This window comes from Staurois parvus, unplaced genomic scaffold (assembly GCF_062004578.1).
Source record: "Staurois parvus isolate SC_StPar_1 unplaced genomic scaffold, SC_StPar_1.0 ptg000020l, whole genome shotgun sequence".
Taxonomy (NCBI): Eukaryota; Metazoa; Chordata; class Amphibia; order Anura; family Ranidae; genus Staurois; species Staurois parvus.
Window position 1 is genome coordinate 14,604,409 of NW_028317816.1, and position 17,780 is coordinate 14,622,188.

At 39.3% G+C, this 17,780-nt stretch overlaps 1 protein-coding gene across 1 annotated transcript in view; it reads right to left on the reverse strand.

Moving 5' to 3' along the window:
• Window positions 1-677: 677 nt before the first annotated feature.
• The window catches only part of EXOSC7 (exosome component 7), a 38,640-nt gene continuing 21,537 nt past the window's right edge, over window positions 678-17,780 (reverse strand). Inside the window, exons 6-8 of the mRNA XM_089687489.1 lie at window positions 12,539-12,662; window positions 6,875-7,030; window positions 678-835 (exon numbers count right to left, since the gene is read on the reverse strand). Of these exons, the coding sequence (XP_089543615.1) occupies window positions 731-835; window positions 6,875-7,030; window positions 12,539-12,662 (385 nt within the window). The 3' untranslated portion in view covers window positions 678-730. The remainder of the gene's footprint in view (window positions 836-6,874; window positions 7,031-12,538; window positions 12,663-17,780) is intronic.

Consider the following 17,780-nt stretch of genomic DNA (forward strand, 5'->3'; position numbering starts at 1 on the left):
TCCCCAATAGTCACTGCAGCTGGAAGCAATCTGCCCCCTGGCAAGTGAACCATAAAGACATATTCAACCAGCATTCATGTGTCTCTCAAATCCGTTAAAGGTGTGTTCCAGTCAAAAAATCCTTCACTCTATGCTCAGCGGGGATAAAGTACAGCTTTTATGGCAAAGTCGAGAATCAGCAAAATTTTAAAAATGAGCACCTTATATTTTGCATGAAATGTATAAAACTAAAAGAAAAATGGTTCTTCATCAAAGCTAAGAAAAGGTTTTTCTTCTCCCAGAGTAGAGAAGTCATCCATTCTCTTAGGACACTAGCAAAAAACGGAGGCATGCTGAGAGTGATTATACTGGACTGTTCTTACAGCTTTATTTTTCCATTGTCTAATTCTTGTTGACTACTTCTCCCAGGTGGGCATCATATGACATCCTGGGAATTGAGGAGTTACAACGGGATGATGCCTGGACTGGCAGGCATCATCCCGGTATCAAAATTTAAAAAAAGCTGGCAGTTCCCTGTAAAGCAGAAGTGGTTGAGTGGCTGAACAGCCCAGTGGCTGAGATGTGTCATAATTTGGCCAAGTGTTGAAGTGGTTAAAAAGGCAAAGTGTATACATAACTTTTTTTATTTAACAAACAAGTAAACTTTTTATTAGAGGTATGCACAAATTACAAGGCAGTTTTGCAAAAATAACTATTTATTACTTGAAGTACACACAAAAATGTTGAAAGTTCATCTCAAAAAACCAATATTTTGTCGATTTTTTCCCATACTTTCCTCCTGCTTTAGAACATTCTGTAGGCACAAGTGCAAGGACTTTGCAACGCGTTTTCCTGTCTGTAGAGAACGAAAAAGACTACATTAAAAAATAAAAACACACAAAAAGCTGAGAAATTCTGAGCACTACTGACTACTAGCCTTGCAATTTGGTGTGTGGCCTTGAACAACCCCACACTAAACTGCAGTGTTTTTTTTTGTGTGGGCTTTAAGTGAAGTGCACAAAGTGACACTTTATTCATGTCACTACACAGCAGCATAGTGTGCTGCACTTGCTGTGAAGTGGCATGCAGGGCCATCCAGAGAGGTGCGATATTATGCAAACTTGTTGCAGAATATCACACAGCTCTGGAACACAGTGAAACACCACATTCTGGTGTGAACATGACAAAAAGAAAACTAATGTTTTCTGTGTGTCATTGCAGTTACCTGCATTTACCCATAAGGAAAAAGAAGGTAACTGCATATAGTGGGAATGGGCCCTAAACAAGGCAAATCCCCTTCTTCCAAGAATTCTGGCCACTCACAATTATTTCTTGTACACTAAAAAGGTACTAAAGATTACTATTTGCTCATTCTCCGACTGTCAATTAAAGCATTAACTGACAGACTGCATAAACACCTTTTGAAGGGACTTTTAGCGCCAGGCATTCCTAGGAGACAGCAGTGAGACTTGGTGATGTAACCATTGCTCAGTGAATAGAAGTTGGGATTCATGGTAATTTTTTTTAAACCCTTATTTTTAGACTCCTTTGTAAGTTTTTTTTGTTAATTAAGTTGAAGTTTAATTTTTTTCTTTTTGCTGTATAGCTTCAGTGAGGGAACATGAAAAAAAAAAAAAAAAAAAAAAAAAAAAAAAAAAAAAAAAAACTAGCTCAACGTCCGCTTAAAGATATAGCTAAAGCCAGTTTTTTTTCTTTTTTTAGGTTTGGATAGAGTGGGGAGTAGCCCTGATTAGGTTTCTGCTGTTGTATCCCATTAAAGAAAATTCTTTTCACTTCACTTCTTACAGAAAATCAGAGGAAATCTTTCCTAAGCAAGTACAAATATGGAAGGTTTTCCCTTCTGAAAATTTTTCAGTTTTACATCACTTTGTCTCTTTAGCTCCAGGCCAACTTTGTTTACATTTTAAAATCAGTATTTTTTGCTCTAAAATAGGTCTTCGAATCCCCAACATTATATAATTTTTTTAAAGCAGAGGCCCTAGAGATATATTGCTTCTTGCAATGTTTTATGTCACACAGTATTTGCGCAGCGGTTTTTAAAACGCAATTTTTGGGAAAAATACATTTTTTATTTTAATTTCATTGCAAAAAAATAAAAGTAAACAATACATAACCCAATTTTTGTAAAATATAAAAAAACGATGTTACGCCGAGTAAATAGATACCAAACATGTCATGTTTTAAAATTGTGCACGCCCGTGAAAAAGGGCAACAAACGACGTAAACTTTACTATTCATGGCTGATGCTTCAAAAGCCTTTACAGGTTACCACTTTAGATTTACAGAGGAGGTCTAGTGGTAGAATGACTGCCCATAATCTGATGTTCATGGCAATACCTTACATGTGTAGAGCGATCGCCGTTTGCGTGCATGCGGGACGATCACACTTGCGGGGAGGGATATCACTTTTATTGCTATCACAAGGAATGTAAACTTCCCCTGTGACAGCAATAGACACGTGACAGGTATTTTCATACAGGGATCTTGGGTATAGGGATTTGGACCCCAAATCCCTCCTCTGCACTTGAAAGCATTCAAAACATCAAGATCTGTGTTTTTGCATGCTTTCAGATTTTTAAAAGTGGCGCTGCAGGCATCACTCCAGTTCAACCACAGCAAGTTGTCACTGGTCCGGAAATGGTTTAAATAGCTGTACACCGTGTGGTATGTGAGGGTGCCTAGGCAATCCTGTACCTATATCGTGTATCGCATTGTATTGTTACTGTACTGTCTCCCACTATAATGTACAGCGCGCAAACTATTGGCGATATATAAATACTGTATAATAATAATAATATAGCCCAATAGCTTTATATCTGCAGTGCCAGCTCATTTAAGGCACTGCTTCTTCCAACGGTTTGTCTCAGGAGATTTGAAATTATATTAGGTGTGCTCAATACTGTGCTGCTTGTTGGAGAGTAATCTATCCTGTATGCATTACCCCATTACTTCCGCATTCATTCTGTGAATCTAAGATTTTTGAACCTACCCAAGTGCTTTTAAATATCCCCCCCACTAGTTGTCCAATCACCATCAGGCATGAGGAACCAAAGACCTGTGCCTCCACCAAGCTGGCCATCAAAGAGGCATGGTGCAGGAAAAAAAAAAAGGAAAAAAAAGCATGATAGGTCAGTAATGGAGAAAAGAGCTGCAGGGAGACCACAGGCAAAACTGATGAGTAGTCCTTTGCCCCAGATTTCCCCCTTTTGTTTGTGGGCACAACTTCCACAGTTCCTTTTTTAAAAAAATTTTTGATTCTGTAAAAAAGGCCATGTGATTTATCTTCCATAAAAACTACTGAAAGCCGGCAAATATTTTCAACTCACATCTATCTGTCAGAGGTATAAAGCTCATTAGAATAATGTAAATATAGCTAAATGCAAAAGACTTGGATATTTAACAGTGTGTCCTTCTTATTATACAGTGACCTGGTTCAAAATCAGAACTCTATGAAAAGCGATACATTTTGTCACTGAATATTCATGTTTTGTGAAAACTGTGGGAAGTAATTCTGTTTTCATTTGCAAAAATGATTACATTAATGAGATATTATGCAGTAGTTACTGTCCATTTTAAATATTTATCTACATATTTGTGAGAAATTTAACCTCCTTTATGGTGCAACATGAACAGAGTTAAAGGAAACCTGTACTGAGGAAATACAATGACTGTCATTGCTGATTTACACTCAACGGCCACTTTATTAGGTACACCTGTTCAATTGCATGGTAACACAAATTGGCTAATCAGTCAATTACATGGCAGCAACTCAATGCACTTTGGTATCTAGATGTAATGAAGATGACTTGCTGAAGTTCAAACAGAGCATCAGAATGGGGAAGAAAGGGGATTTAAGTGACTCTGAACGTGGCCTGGTTGTTGGTGCCAGACAAGCATGTCTGAATATTTCAAAAACTGCAGATCTACTGGGATTTTCACACACAACCATCTCTAGGGTTTACAGAGAATGGTCCGAAAAAGAGAAGATATCCAGTGAGCGGCAGTTGCGTGAACGAAAACACCTTATTGAGGTCAGAGGAGAATGGGCAGACTGGTTCTAGATGATAGAAAGGCAACAGTAACTCATGTTACTCTGGACCAAAATCTCTGAGGAATGTTTCCAATACCTTGTGGAGTCTATGCCATGAAGAATTCAGCTATTTCTGAAGACAAAAGGGGGTCCAAGCAAGGTGTACATAATAAAGTGGCCGGTGAGTGTATATTTCATGTCATGAAAATGCATGCTGCCCAATGTCATACTGATGCAATACTTCAATACCTTCTGCATCAGAGTCCTGACTTCACTAACTGTACTTGTTGCATCCCTACCTTGAACTAATGACATGGAACAAGTGTGGAAATGAAGGACCTACCTATTTTCTGATGTACATACTTGTTCCCTTGTGTCCCTTCCTTATTATGCTGACTGACAGCACAACTGATACAAAAGCAGTGTTGAAGTTGTATTCATCTATAATTGTCATATAAATCTGACTTGGCATCATCCTTTTTTCTACGTACAGTAGAACTCAGACTGAGAGAGGGTCAGAAAAAGGAGCCAATTAGATGTGTTACAGGAGGAGAGAGAGCACAGTGAGCAGAGGGATGACCTCAGTCTGCAGCTTCCTCTTTACTGTTCAGTCGTGGAATGGGAACAGAGTGGTGACCATCTACATTGTTTAGATGCATTAAAGTGGTTGTAAACCTCAGACATGAAGTATAAACAAAGCATATCATTCTATAGTGTGTACTTGTCTCAATTAACCGCTTCCCATCCGCCCTATAGCAGAAGTACTTCAGCCCGCCATTCGCGGCTGTTGGTGATTGAGAAGCATCTCCAATGGGGGGGGGGAAGAACTGTTTGTAAAGAAGAACTCTGACCCTCCTCTTCTTGGGTCCCCTGCAGGCGCTCCTGGCCCTTCCATGCTGGTGAGTGATTTGATTTCCAACAACGTAATATAAGTTTGCATAACACCAGAAAAAGTATCTTTAGTAAAAGTATTGTGCCAAAGTGTTTAAAACACCTAGAATTCATTGCTTTGGACTGGCTTGGATATTAGACTGAAATTCAAGGTACTTACCGCACCAGTCCAATAAATATTAAGTTTGGGACAATGCCAAAGTAAGTGTATTAGATCCCTGTGATCCCTACGATACCTGCCACAAAGTGGGTCACCCACAACCCCATTGTAAAGAGTTTGGAGGGAGTGTAATGGGACCTAAAAAGAATTTACTATTGAAAGTGCCATTGGGAAACATTAAGGGAACAAATCTGGACCGCCTGCAATGCAACTTCTCACTGATCATCTACAAAGGGGTCTACAACTGCTCTCCCAATGCTTTGCTGCATTAGAAGGGTAATCCTTAACCCTTTGAGGACCATAAGATTACGGAACGCCAAAAGAATCAATTTTTTGTTTTTAAAGTTCGTACACTTCAGTTGCTGTAACTAAGCCATTTCATGAAATAATTGGCAAAAAGCTAGATCCATTTGTTGATAAGAACTAATATTTTGACTCAAACCAAAAAAAAAAGTATTTTAAGTTCTTAATCAGATGATACAGGCAATTAAAAACATGGGACAAATACGTCCCTTGGTCCTCAAAGGGTTAAAGTGTTACTAAACCCAGGACCCTGCATTCACTATATCTGGTCTCACACAGTACACACATGGAAATTATTTTTGTAAATATAACCTGCTAAAAATACTTTTCCTAATCAGCAGGCAGAGAAGTCTTGTGATAATAAACAAAACAAAACACCTATCTGGCAACACACATCAAACTGAGCATGTGCAGCTTACCCCCAATTCTCTGTTCTATCAGCAAATGGATTGGGGACAGTAGAAGGAGGATCAGAGAAGACAGGATCAAACACCCTTTTTACACAATGCGGAGGATTATCCCCTTAGGTTCCACAGTGAGGATAACAAGCATGCTTTACTGCATATACAGACTGATTTTACTGTTGTGGGTTTAGTAACACTTTAAAAAAGGTCAGCGATAGTATAGCATAGCAGAGAGATAAAAGCCTTTAGATCAGTGGTTCTCAACCTTCCTAATGCCGCGACCCTTTAATACAGTTCCTTATTTTGTGGTGACCCCCAATCCTAAAATTATTTACCCAGTAATTATAATTCATGAAGTGTCGTTTTACCTCCAATACTGCGGCTTTCAACACAGTAGCTGCTTTTAAGAGTAGCTGCTTTCAGCACAGCAGCTACTTTCTACACAGTAGCTGCTCTTTACACATCGGAAATATGTGTTTTCCGATGGTCTTAGGCGACCCCTGTGAAAGGATCATTCGACCCCCAAAGGGGTCACGACCCACAGGTTGAGAACCACTGCTTTAGATGTTTCGGTACTCTGCACAGGATTGAAAAATCAGAGTGTGAGAGAACACTCATTCACATGCTTTTCCCCGAACATGTACAACATGATGGAGCTGCATATATGGAAACTGCATATGCAGTGGAAGAGAACATTCCTGTCCAGACTTTAACCTATTATACTTCAACCATAATAATGGGGAATGCCTGGAGTGCCCAAAACACATTGAAAACTTCTACTGAACACAAATAAAATTTTACTATGCACACATACGCTTGCAGTAGTGCTTTCATTAAGTCACTGTCAGTCATTCACACTAGTGCACTGGAATTAGTGTTAGGTAATTAGCAGACAGTCCCACAACCTCATTTTGAATAATGCTAATCTGGCAGGTGGACTGCTAGAAATGCGTAGTTATTAGGAGTATTAGTGTTGCTTTGACTACTACTTGATTTACTATATGCCATTTCCACTTTAAAGAAAAAAAAAACAACATTCCACAGAACCACGTCTGCATTTGGCAGTCTCACTAGTCATGTCTTTACCTCAATCATCTCAAAGATGCATTCAGGATCCAAGCTTCCTTTGCCCATTTTTCTCATGCAAGTCAGGGTGCCTTTGATGTTTATAGCAACAAGGATGCTGGCCAAAGAGCAGGCTTCTTCCTGCAAGGTGGCATCTACCACGTGTCGGTGACCTATCTGTGGAAAAAGCAAGACCTTTTAAAAAACATTTGAAATGTATATTTCTCAACTGCAGAAACTGGCTGGTAACTAAAACAGCTGGAAATGCCAAAGTTGGCTAAAAGGTACAGTATGACAGAAATAAAAGTGTGCAGGCACGGACTTCTGCATATCTCTGGGTTGAACACATGTTTATAGGAATTAAGCAAGGAAAAGGGATTTCAGACAAATGAGAGTTGGCAGGTGGGATGTCTGCATAGAATAGATTGGGCCACGATTATCTCATGCCTCATCCTAGCTAGCTGTAATAAAAGAGCAGAGTCAAAAACAAAAAAAATAAAAAAATACACCTGTTGCAAGGAATTTCTACTAAAAATAATGTATAAGCAGGACTCCACCTTAAAGCCCTAAGGAGTCATAGCGGGCTTCCCACAGTGAACATGGCAGCACCAGGGACCAACAGACCAGTAAAGAACTGGCCCGGGTGAGAACAGCACTGAATCCTTGAAAAGGTAAGTGTCTCTTTATAATTTTTTTTTTTAAACAACTGAAGGTCCTCTTTAAAATACTGCAAGTCAATGTGATCAGAATATGAAGATACAGGAAGCTGAATTTACATGCAAACCTTGACTTTTTCTTTTACGACTGTGTTTAGCCCCATCGCTCCCACCCCCTATTGATCTAGGGGACTGGGTAAGGCCAAGGTCAACCTCAGCTACATATATCCTGGGATCTACTGATCATTTTAACATGCAGTCTGCGCTACTTAATGACCCAGGTTTGAGAAAGGTTTATTATTTAAATGTGTATAAACTTTAAAAGGTGTTTTGTGATATCCGTTTCATAAGTTCAAAAAATACCTTGATCTTTGCAGAAATCTTGTTAACTGATAACTTTCTGTGCTGCCTGCTTGTGCCGAATATAAATCAGTTTATATTGTGTTCAACTATCTCCGAGGACTGCAGAACCCTTTTATATTACACAGATTAGGAGAGAAATGGGGTTCCGTAGTGCTACATTGTTTTAGTTTTCCTGATAGAGAATGGCAAGTGAGTGTTGTCATACTGGGACTGGAAATGTTTTACTGGCAAAATCAAATGAAAAATATATAAAAGAAAGCTTGGGAAAAAAATGAATGCAGTCACCATGTTAATGGAGTTGTAGGCTACAACAAATTAAAAATGATTTTTTTGGGATTTAGATACATTCTAAGGAAAGCAATAGTTTGCAGACTCCTTAAAAATACACTCAATTTTTTTAAAATTTAGAATGCAATTACAAAAAAATAAAGGTTAAAAACTTGTTTACTTTTACAAGACCACATTTAATAACAGGGTACATCCACAACAACATTTGGCTTGCAGAGAATCTCTCGAATATAATTTCTAAAAAGAGCCCAACACTGCCTACAGTAAATGTTTTCTCGGAAACGGTGTTATTGCAATAGCTTGGATTTGTATGTTAGCTAAGAAATGTACAGGAGTTTTTCTACTTACAATGAATCATTCAGGTCTAGTATCATCTCAGCAACTGAGATTTCAGCTGCTGTGACTTACTTAGAGCCAAACCTGCTAGCTGAACCTAGAAAATATTTAGATATTGTGAGATGGAGCTCCAAATGGAGAGCCTTCCAGGAACTGGATCCACTCAGAAAAGTACATTTTAGGATTCCCGCCATTTTTTATTCATCAACAGATGTACCTTTACACAAGGTTTTCCCTCACACAGATCACACAGATACAGAGTACAGTTGTGCTGAAAAGTTTATACAACAGCAGGGTGTAGTGCTCAGATAAAAATACATATAAAACAAAAAGGAAATCTAAATCGTGTCTAAATGACGTAGTTCAAGCATCAATAAATATCAATGGTACTCCCAAAAATCAGAGAATAAGTGATAAAGTGACATACTGCAAAAATAAGATAAATGTAGTGCGTCACTAATCAGTGACTCGCCATGTGCACAGTGCCATGTATAAGTCCAAATATTAAAGTGCCTAGGAATCTTCCGGATCCAAATGACTGGTCCTGATAGTTGGTGATGAGGAAAAAGTTTAAAGACTGCACACTCACCAGACACGCAATCACACTGTGTATTTAGAGATATCTATCTCAAAATACCAGGGTGTCCCCTTTAAGGTCTGGTCAGGTCTGGTGTCCCTCTTGAGCTGACATCTACTGGCCGTGGGTGGCTCGCCTCCTCTGTGGATGGTAAGAGCTCACGGAGAGCTCAGAAAAGTGGAGGCTGATAGCGTAATAAGATTTACACAGAGGGTGCTTTATTAGCCAAATAAAAGTACAGTGACCAGTGACTGGCAGACCCCCTATGAGTATGTGCCATCGCACGAAACACGTCAGGGCTACAGCACTAGGACGCCATGCTGCTGGCACTTCAGTGGTCCCGGCAGCCACCCTGGAACACCATTACTGGTCAGTGTGTTTTTTCTGTACTTTTATTTGGCTAATAAAGCACCCTCTGTGTAAACGTTATTACGCTATCAGCCTCCACTTTTCTGAGCTCTCCACGAGCTCTTACCATCCAAAGAGGAGGCGAGCCACCACAGGCAGTAGATGTCGGCTCAAGAGGGACACCAGACCTGACCAGACCTTAAAGGGGACACCCTGGTTCTTTGAGATAGATATCTCTAAATGCGCAGTGTGATTGTGTATCTGGTGAGTGCGCAGTCTTTACACTTTTTCCTCATTACCAACTATCAGGACCACCCTTGGAGAATTTGTAATATACATTTTTAAAGAAAACGTGAATGAGCAGGCAAAATATTTCTTTTATTTCTAATGGGATTCATACTCAACTGTAGGTCATAACAGAATGGCACAATCGTAAAACAAAACACGGCAACAAGTACACAAATGAAATGACCCCTGTTCAAAAGTCTGCAAACCCTTAGTTCCTAATAGTGTGTATTGCCTCCTTTAGCATCAATGACAGCATGCAGTCTTTTGTAATAGTAGTCTATGAGTGGGAGGGAGGAGAATTTGACAGGTACCCGCTCCCACTTTCACTGTGATCGCCTATACAATCGGAAGCAGAAGTTATCCTCCCCCCTCTCTCCCTGTAGTCTTCAGGGACATGTGACAGGTCCCAGAAGACTACAGGGCTATTCACAAAGCGCAGCGCTTCTTGCACATACGCAGTGGGCACCCAGCTGTGAAGCCACAGGCCGTCACAGCCGGGTTCCCAAACTGAAGATGCTGGCGCTAGGGAGAGAAGACAGCCGGTGAAACCAGCAGTGGTGATGGCACCGCTGGACCGAGGGACAGGTAAGTGTCTGTGTTTTAAAAGGCAGCAGCTACAGTTTTTGTAGTTGCTGACTTTTATTTTTTTTTTTTCCAGCTGTAACTCTGCTTTAAAAAGGTCAGGAGACTGTCATAGCCACTCTAGAAACTTCACCTTTTTCTGCCACTTGACCACTGGAGGGTCAACTTGGCCTTGTGCTTAGGGTCACGTCTGTGCTGGAAAGTCTAAGAGCTTCCCATGCGCAGCTTAAGTACAGAAGAATGCGTGTCTGCCAGTATTTTCTGATAACATTCTGCATTTATCTTGCCATCAATTTTCACAAGATGCCCTGTGCCTTTAGAGCAAAACATGAGTGAGTCACCACCATGCTTCACAGTGGGGATGGTGTTCTTGTCGCTATAGGCCTTGTTAACTCCTCGCCAAACATAGTGCTTATGGTTGTGACCATAAATCTCTATTTTGGTCTCGTCACTCCAGATTACAGTGTGCCAGAAGCTGTAGGGTGTGTCAAAGTGCTGTCGGGCATATTGTAACAGGGCTTTTTTGTGACATTGGCAAAGTAAAGGCTTCTTTCTGCTCATCACAACTGATTGTAAGGTCATTTTTGTTCAAGTATCATTGTATTGTGCTTCTTGAAACAACCCCACCATCTTCTTCCAGAGCAGCCTGTATTTTTCCTGAGGTGACCTGTGGGTTTTTCTTTGTATCCTGAACAGTTCTTCTTGCAGTTGTGGCTGCAATCTTTCTTGGCCTACCTGACCTTGGCTTGGCTATCAAGAGATCCCTAAATTGTCCTTGTCTTAATAAAGTGATTGAATAGTACTTACTGGCATGTTCAAGGCTTGGATATCTTTTTATATACTTTTCCATCTTTATAAAGTTACATTACCTTTTTACCCAGGCCTTTTGACAGTTTTTTTCAGCTCCCCATGGCTCAGTATCTAACCTGCTCAGTGCATCCACATGAGAGCTAACAAACTCATTGACTATTTATACACAGGCACTAATTGCAATTTAAAAAGCCACAGATGTGGGAAAAAAACCTTTAATTGCCATTTTAACCTGTGTCACCTTGTGTGTCTGTACCAAGGCCAAACATTCCAGGGTATGTAAACTTTTGATCAGGACCAATTTGGTTATTATGATTTAAGGCCTGGTTCATACTTATGCATGTTGCAATCTGCTGCAGGGAAGAAAAAAAAAGAAAAAAAAAGAAGAAAAAAGTCTTTCCAAAAATGCAGCGGCTAAAAACAAATAGGGGTTGATTTACTAAAGGTAAATAGGCTGTGTACTGCAAATGCACTCCAAGTTACACTGAAAGTGCAATTGCTCTACATCTGTATAGTATTTTTTTTTCAATACTAAAACATACTATTTAGATCACTGCTTTCTAGTAATTTTGCATGTAAACTGACTCATGGAACAGACATGAATGAACAGTTTCTAGCTTGTCATTCATCCTGTGTGCCTAGCTATGCGGCTGTCTACATCCCTAAATGTGCTTGTATTAAATGTGGGCCTAAAAAGCAAACCAGTGCATTCCATGGTGTCAGCACTACACACTGCAGCCTCACTCCTTCACTTCAGGTGACAGGAAGGTTGCCATACAGAAAATCAATGTGACAAGTGTTTAAACCTCACTAGGAGTATAGCAAACCTATAGTCACAATCGGGACACAGACAGCAATGAAAACTGACAGATGATCTAAACCAGCGGCACCATATGCAAAACAAACCAAAAAAAAAAAGTTTTGAGTTTAGTTATACTTTAATTCCAATTTGAGGAATTTTCTGACTATATTAAACCAGCACTGCTTCTTGAATAGAGGGACAGTCAATCCAGTCCTGATATCTCAAATTTTGACAAGTGCTGGAGAAAGAAACCACCTGACTATTTCTAATATCTCTATGGTACTCTGTGAGAGATCCTGGGTTTTCTTAAATGCCGTGGCCACTATGCAGGTCTCCAACTCTCCCTTTTTGATTTCCATAATTGTATATTATGGGGAAATGCAAAAGTATGTGCTGGAACAGGCAGAGGTCAATGAGAACATGTAAAACCCCCAGGTGCAGAGAAAAAAAAAAAAGACTCTGGGGATTAAGGCAGCGGGATCTTTATGTTGTAAGATCCAAGAATGATACTACATATATATTTTGTAATTTAATAGTCTTTTTTAGTGAATTGGATTTATGACTGCATTCTATACTGCATCTTGCAATTTTTTTTTCTCAATAAAAAAAAAATAAAAAAGTACAACAGTACTTACTTTGCAAAGTGTGACAATACATGGAACATCTTCTACATTTAACCGCATGCAGTCATAAGGATCATCTGACAGTTCAATTTCTTTGGTTCCTGTTTCATCTTCCAAAACACTCACTTTAGGAATCCTAAATACACATAAAACATTAAATATGTTTAGATATATTATATATATATATATATATATATATATATATATATATATATATATATATTATATATATGGTTTTTTTTTTTTTTACTTTTACTGGACTACTCCATCTGATTCCTCTATTTAGTGACATGGAGGCATCCTTTTTTTTTTATACAAGTAAAAATAAGCTATTGTCAATCTGATCAGATTTGCTTGGCATACTTTATTACTAAGGCCTCATGCACATTGGATGTTTTTTCACCTGCTCCTAGAGGTGTCTGGTGTCTTTGTTCCCTTGCCTCTAAACACCCCTGCATGTTAACCTTTGTATCTATGCACACAGATTTTTAGAGGAGTCTAGATGCATAGGCGTTTAAAGGCAGAAAAAAACCCCACTGCCAGAGTGTCCAAGAGTAGTGGCGTTTTGGCAAAAAATTAACTCTCAAATGCTTGCCGTGCCTAAATGCACCTAAATGTGCCAAAACGTGTTAAACACTTTTTAAGTGTTTTTTTTTAATGCCAAATTGCTCTGTCAGGTGGAAAGACATCCAGGAGAGATAGAGAAATGTCCAGTGTGCATGAAGCCAAGTGTTCTGAATGCCCCAGTGCCATATGAATAGATGAGTCAGTATACTAGCTCAGCCTGCAGGGGGACAACTTTGGCTTTACTATGATGCAAAATAAGAGGGATGCCTAGCTGATAGGAAGGGAGACTACATAATTGACCCAATCAATGTGTTGCTGCTTCTTCACTATACAACCACAGACTAGTGCAGTCCTTAACCACTTGCCCTTCTGAAGATTTTCCCCCATTCCTGACCAGGCCATTTTTTGCATTATGGCGCTGCATTACTTTAACTGACAATTGTGCGGTCATGCAACACTGCACCCAAATTAAGTTTATGTCCTTTTTTCCCCACAAATTGAGCTTTCTTTCAGTGGTATTTGCTCACCTGTGCATTTTTTATTTTTTGCACTAGAACAAAAAAAAAAAAAAAGGACCGACAATTTTGAGGGAAAAAAACGAAAAAAAACAAACAAACAATAATTTTGACTTTTTGCTATTAAACATGTCCAGTAAAAACAATTTAAAAAATCAAATTTCAACAAACTTACGCCAAAATGTATTCTGCTATGTCTTTGCTAAAAAAAAAACCAATACGTGTAAATGAATTGCTTTACGCGAAAGTTATAGCGTTTACAAATGGCGGTATAGATACTGGAGTTTTTTTTTTTACTAATAATGGAGGCGATCAACGACTTATAGCTGGACTGCGACGAGCATTCTGACACTGGGGTGGGTACTGACTTGGTGTCACTGACACTCCCAGTGACACCAATACAATGATCAGTGCTAAAACAGAAGTGACATCTTGCTTGCTACTCTTCATGTGATCACTTTTTGACATCATTGCTTGCTGCATGTGAAATCTGTGAATGATCACAGAGGTCACATGGTACAAGGCTATTTACAACAGCCACGTACTATGTGACAAGCTGTGACCAATCACAGCTCACACAGTATTTCTTAATGGCTGCAAGAATGCAGCCAGAGAGGAGAAAGGATTGCTTTTACAGCCTTTATGGGTGTAAAAGCAATCAGTGTAAAAAAAAAAATCTTCATTACCCCCCACAAGTAGTACAGTGTCACCATAATGACACTGTACTGCTAGGGTGACGGTATGTAAAAAAACCAAAAAAAAAAACCCCAAAAACAAATAGAATAAAAAAATAAAATAAAAAATTTTTTTAAAATTATAATTTTTGGTTATAAACTAATTTGGGTTATTTTTTTTTTACTAAAAATATAACTGAATACATTTTGGCCAAGATTTATGAAGAAAGATTATTTGCAAAAGTTTATAAGAAAAACTTTTTTTTTTAAATTTTGGACATTTTCATTTATATAGCAAAAAAAACATAGAAATCCCAGTGGTGAATAAATACCACCAAAATAAAGCTTTATCGGTCTCAAAAAAATGCTAAAAATTCATATGGGTACAGTGTTGCATGACCGCACAATTGTCAGTGTGATAGCGCTGAAAGCTGAAAATTGGCCTGGACAGGAAGGGGGAAAAGTGTTCGGACTTGAAGTGGTTAAAAGGTGAACTTATACTTTAAATTACAATTTATTGCAGGCACCAATTCTGACTTGATAAAACTGTTACCACATGACATCAGAGGTGACAGCGTACACAATCGTTAATTTTTATGAAGCATATGTTGATGGAGTCAGAGTAGTCAAAACTGGTTTAGTGAGGTAATTGGCAATGCAATTAAAATTTTCTGTTCAGCCGCCAAGTGTAGGCTCTCCCAAAACATTCTAGTTTTTTTTTTTTTTTTAATTTAAAAAAACACCCAGTCAATTTTTTAAGTATGACTGAAAGTTCAACAGAAAGCGGTTGATTTACTAAAACCACAGAGTGCAAAATCTGGTGCAGGTCTGCATAGAAACCAATCAGCTTTCATTTTTTTTTTTTGTCAAAGCTTAATTGAACAAGATGAAATTAAAAGCTGATTGGCTACCATGCACAGCCGCAATAGATTTTGCACTCTTCGGTTTTAGTAAATAAACCCTAAAGGGTCCAAGTTTCAAGAAAACCAGGTGCTCTTCATTCCAAATTGTTATGTAAGGTCTTCTTACATGCAAATTTTTTTTCAAAGAGATGTTTTGTTCCAACAAGAAGCCTGTACTGTCCATAGCATTTGTGTATGAAGTTCTTCATGAAGGGAAGAAGATATTCTGCAGCTGCTAAAAACACCTTTCTAGCTGGCTTGGCTCTTCATACTATCTATCCAGTTCTGTGGTGTTTCACATACTGAACACCAACACAGGATTTCACAATTTCACTGCCTACTGGATAAACATGCTTCCCAACAAGGATTACAACAAAGGGATTCTAAAGCAGAACATGTGGATTGCATTGCTTTCAAGTGTTCAGCAGGGCACCATAGAACTTCACAGACATTCTTCACATTGTCTGCCTGTCATGACACCACCAATATGCTCTTACTTTATAAATAGAAAATCAAAAGCCAGCAACAGGATTATTCATGAAGTAGAGAAGATAACACTGTACTACAAAATAATAATACAGCACACATTTGATCTGTACACGTTTATGTGGATATATACAGTATTCCACAGAAGTAAGTCCACCCCTCACATTTTTGTAAATATTTTATTATATCTTTTCATGTGAAAACACTGAAGAAATGACACTTTGCTACAATGTAAAGTAGTGAGTGTACAGCTTGTATAACAGTGTAAATTTGCTGTCCCCTCAAAATAACGCAACACACGGCCATTAATGTCTAAATTGCTGGCAACAAAAGTGAGTACACCCCTAAGTGAAAATGTCCAAATTGGGCCCAAAGTGTCAATATTTTGTGTGGCCACCATTATTTTCCAGCACTGCCTTAACCCTCTTGGGCATGGAGTTCACCAGAGCTTCACAGATTGCCACTGGAGTCCTCTTCCACTCCTCCATGACGACATCACCGAGCTGGTGGATGTTAGAGACCTTGTGCTCCTCCACCTTCCGTTTGAGGATGCCCCACAGATGCTCAATAGGGTTTAGGTCTGGAGACATGCTTAGCCAGTCCATCACCTTCTTAGCAAGGCAGTGGTCATTTTGGAGGTATGTTTGGGGTCGTTATGTTGGAATACTACCCTGTGGCCCAGTCTCCGAAGGGAGGAGATCATGCTCTGCTTCAGTATGTCACAGTACATGTTGGCATTCATGATTCCCTCAATGAACTGTAGCTCCCCAGTGCCGGCAGAACTCATGCAGCCCCAAACCATGACACTCCCACCACCATGCTTGACTGTAGGCAAGACACACTTGTCTTTGTACTCCTCACCTGGTTGCCGCCACACACGCTTGACACCATTTGAACCAAATCAGTTTATCTTGGTCTCATCAGACCACAGTACATGGTTCCAGTAATCCATGTCCTTAGTCTGCTTGTCTTCAGCAAACTGTTTACGGGCTTTCTTGTGCATCATCTTTGGAAGAGGCTTCCTTCTGGGACAACAGCCATGCAGACCAATTTGATGTAGTGTGTGGCGTATGGTCTGAGCACCGACAGGCTGACTCCCCCCCCCCCCACTCCTTCAACCTCTGCAGCAATGCTAGCAGCACTAATACATCTATTTCCCAAAGACAACCTCTGGATATGACGCTGAGCACGTGCACTCAACTTCTTTGGTCGACCATGGCGAGGCCTGTTCTGAGTGGAACCTGTCCTGTTAAACCGCTGTATGGTCTTAGCAATTGTGCTGCAGCTCAGTTTCAGGGTCTTGGCAATCTTCTTATAGCTTAGGCCACCTTTATGTAGAGCAATTCATTTTTTCTTTGCCATGAGGTGCCATGTTGAACTTCCAGTGACCAGTATGAGAGAGTGAGAGCGATAACACCAAAATTTAACACACCTGCTCCCCATTCACACCTGAGACCTTGTAACACTAATGAGTCACATGACATCGGGGAGGGAAAATGGCTAATTGGGCCCAATTTGACATTTTCACTTAGAGGTGTACTCACTTTTGTTGCCAGCAGTTTAGACATTAATGGCTGTGTGTTGCATTATTTTGAGGGGACAGCAAATTTACACTGTTATACAAGCTGTACACTCACTAATTTACATTGTAGAAAAGTGTCATTTCTTCAGTGTTGTCACCTGAAAAGATATAATAAAATATTTACAAAAATGTGAGGGGTGTACTCACTTCTGTGAGATACTGTAGAGGTAGATATAGAGCATACAGAGATGCATGAATAGGAAAAGCATAACCCACGGGTAATGGATTACACAGGCCACCGTAATGACTATCTTCTTCTACTACCACTTTTCTACTTTAGCACTGTTTAATTTTAATATGTCTTTCGGTTTCATTCTCATCCACAATATCTCTATCATTTCTCTACTCCCTAGCCAAAGAACACATTCAGTACCAGATATTTAGTTCCATTGAACTGGGACTGGTAGTATGCATCCATGACATTTTCAAAAATTTAACTTCAGCCTTTCAAAGGTTTTAGGTTAGGGGCTAAAGTTGTATGGTTAGAATGAGGTTGAAGTGACAGTAAAAAATAAATCTATTTTTTAT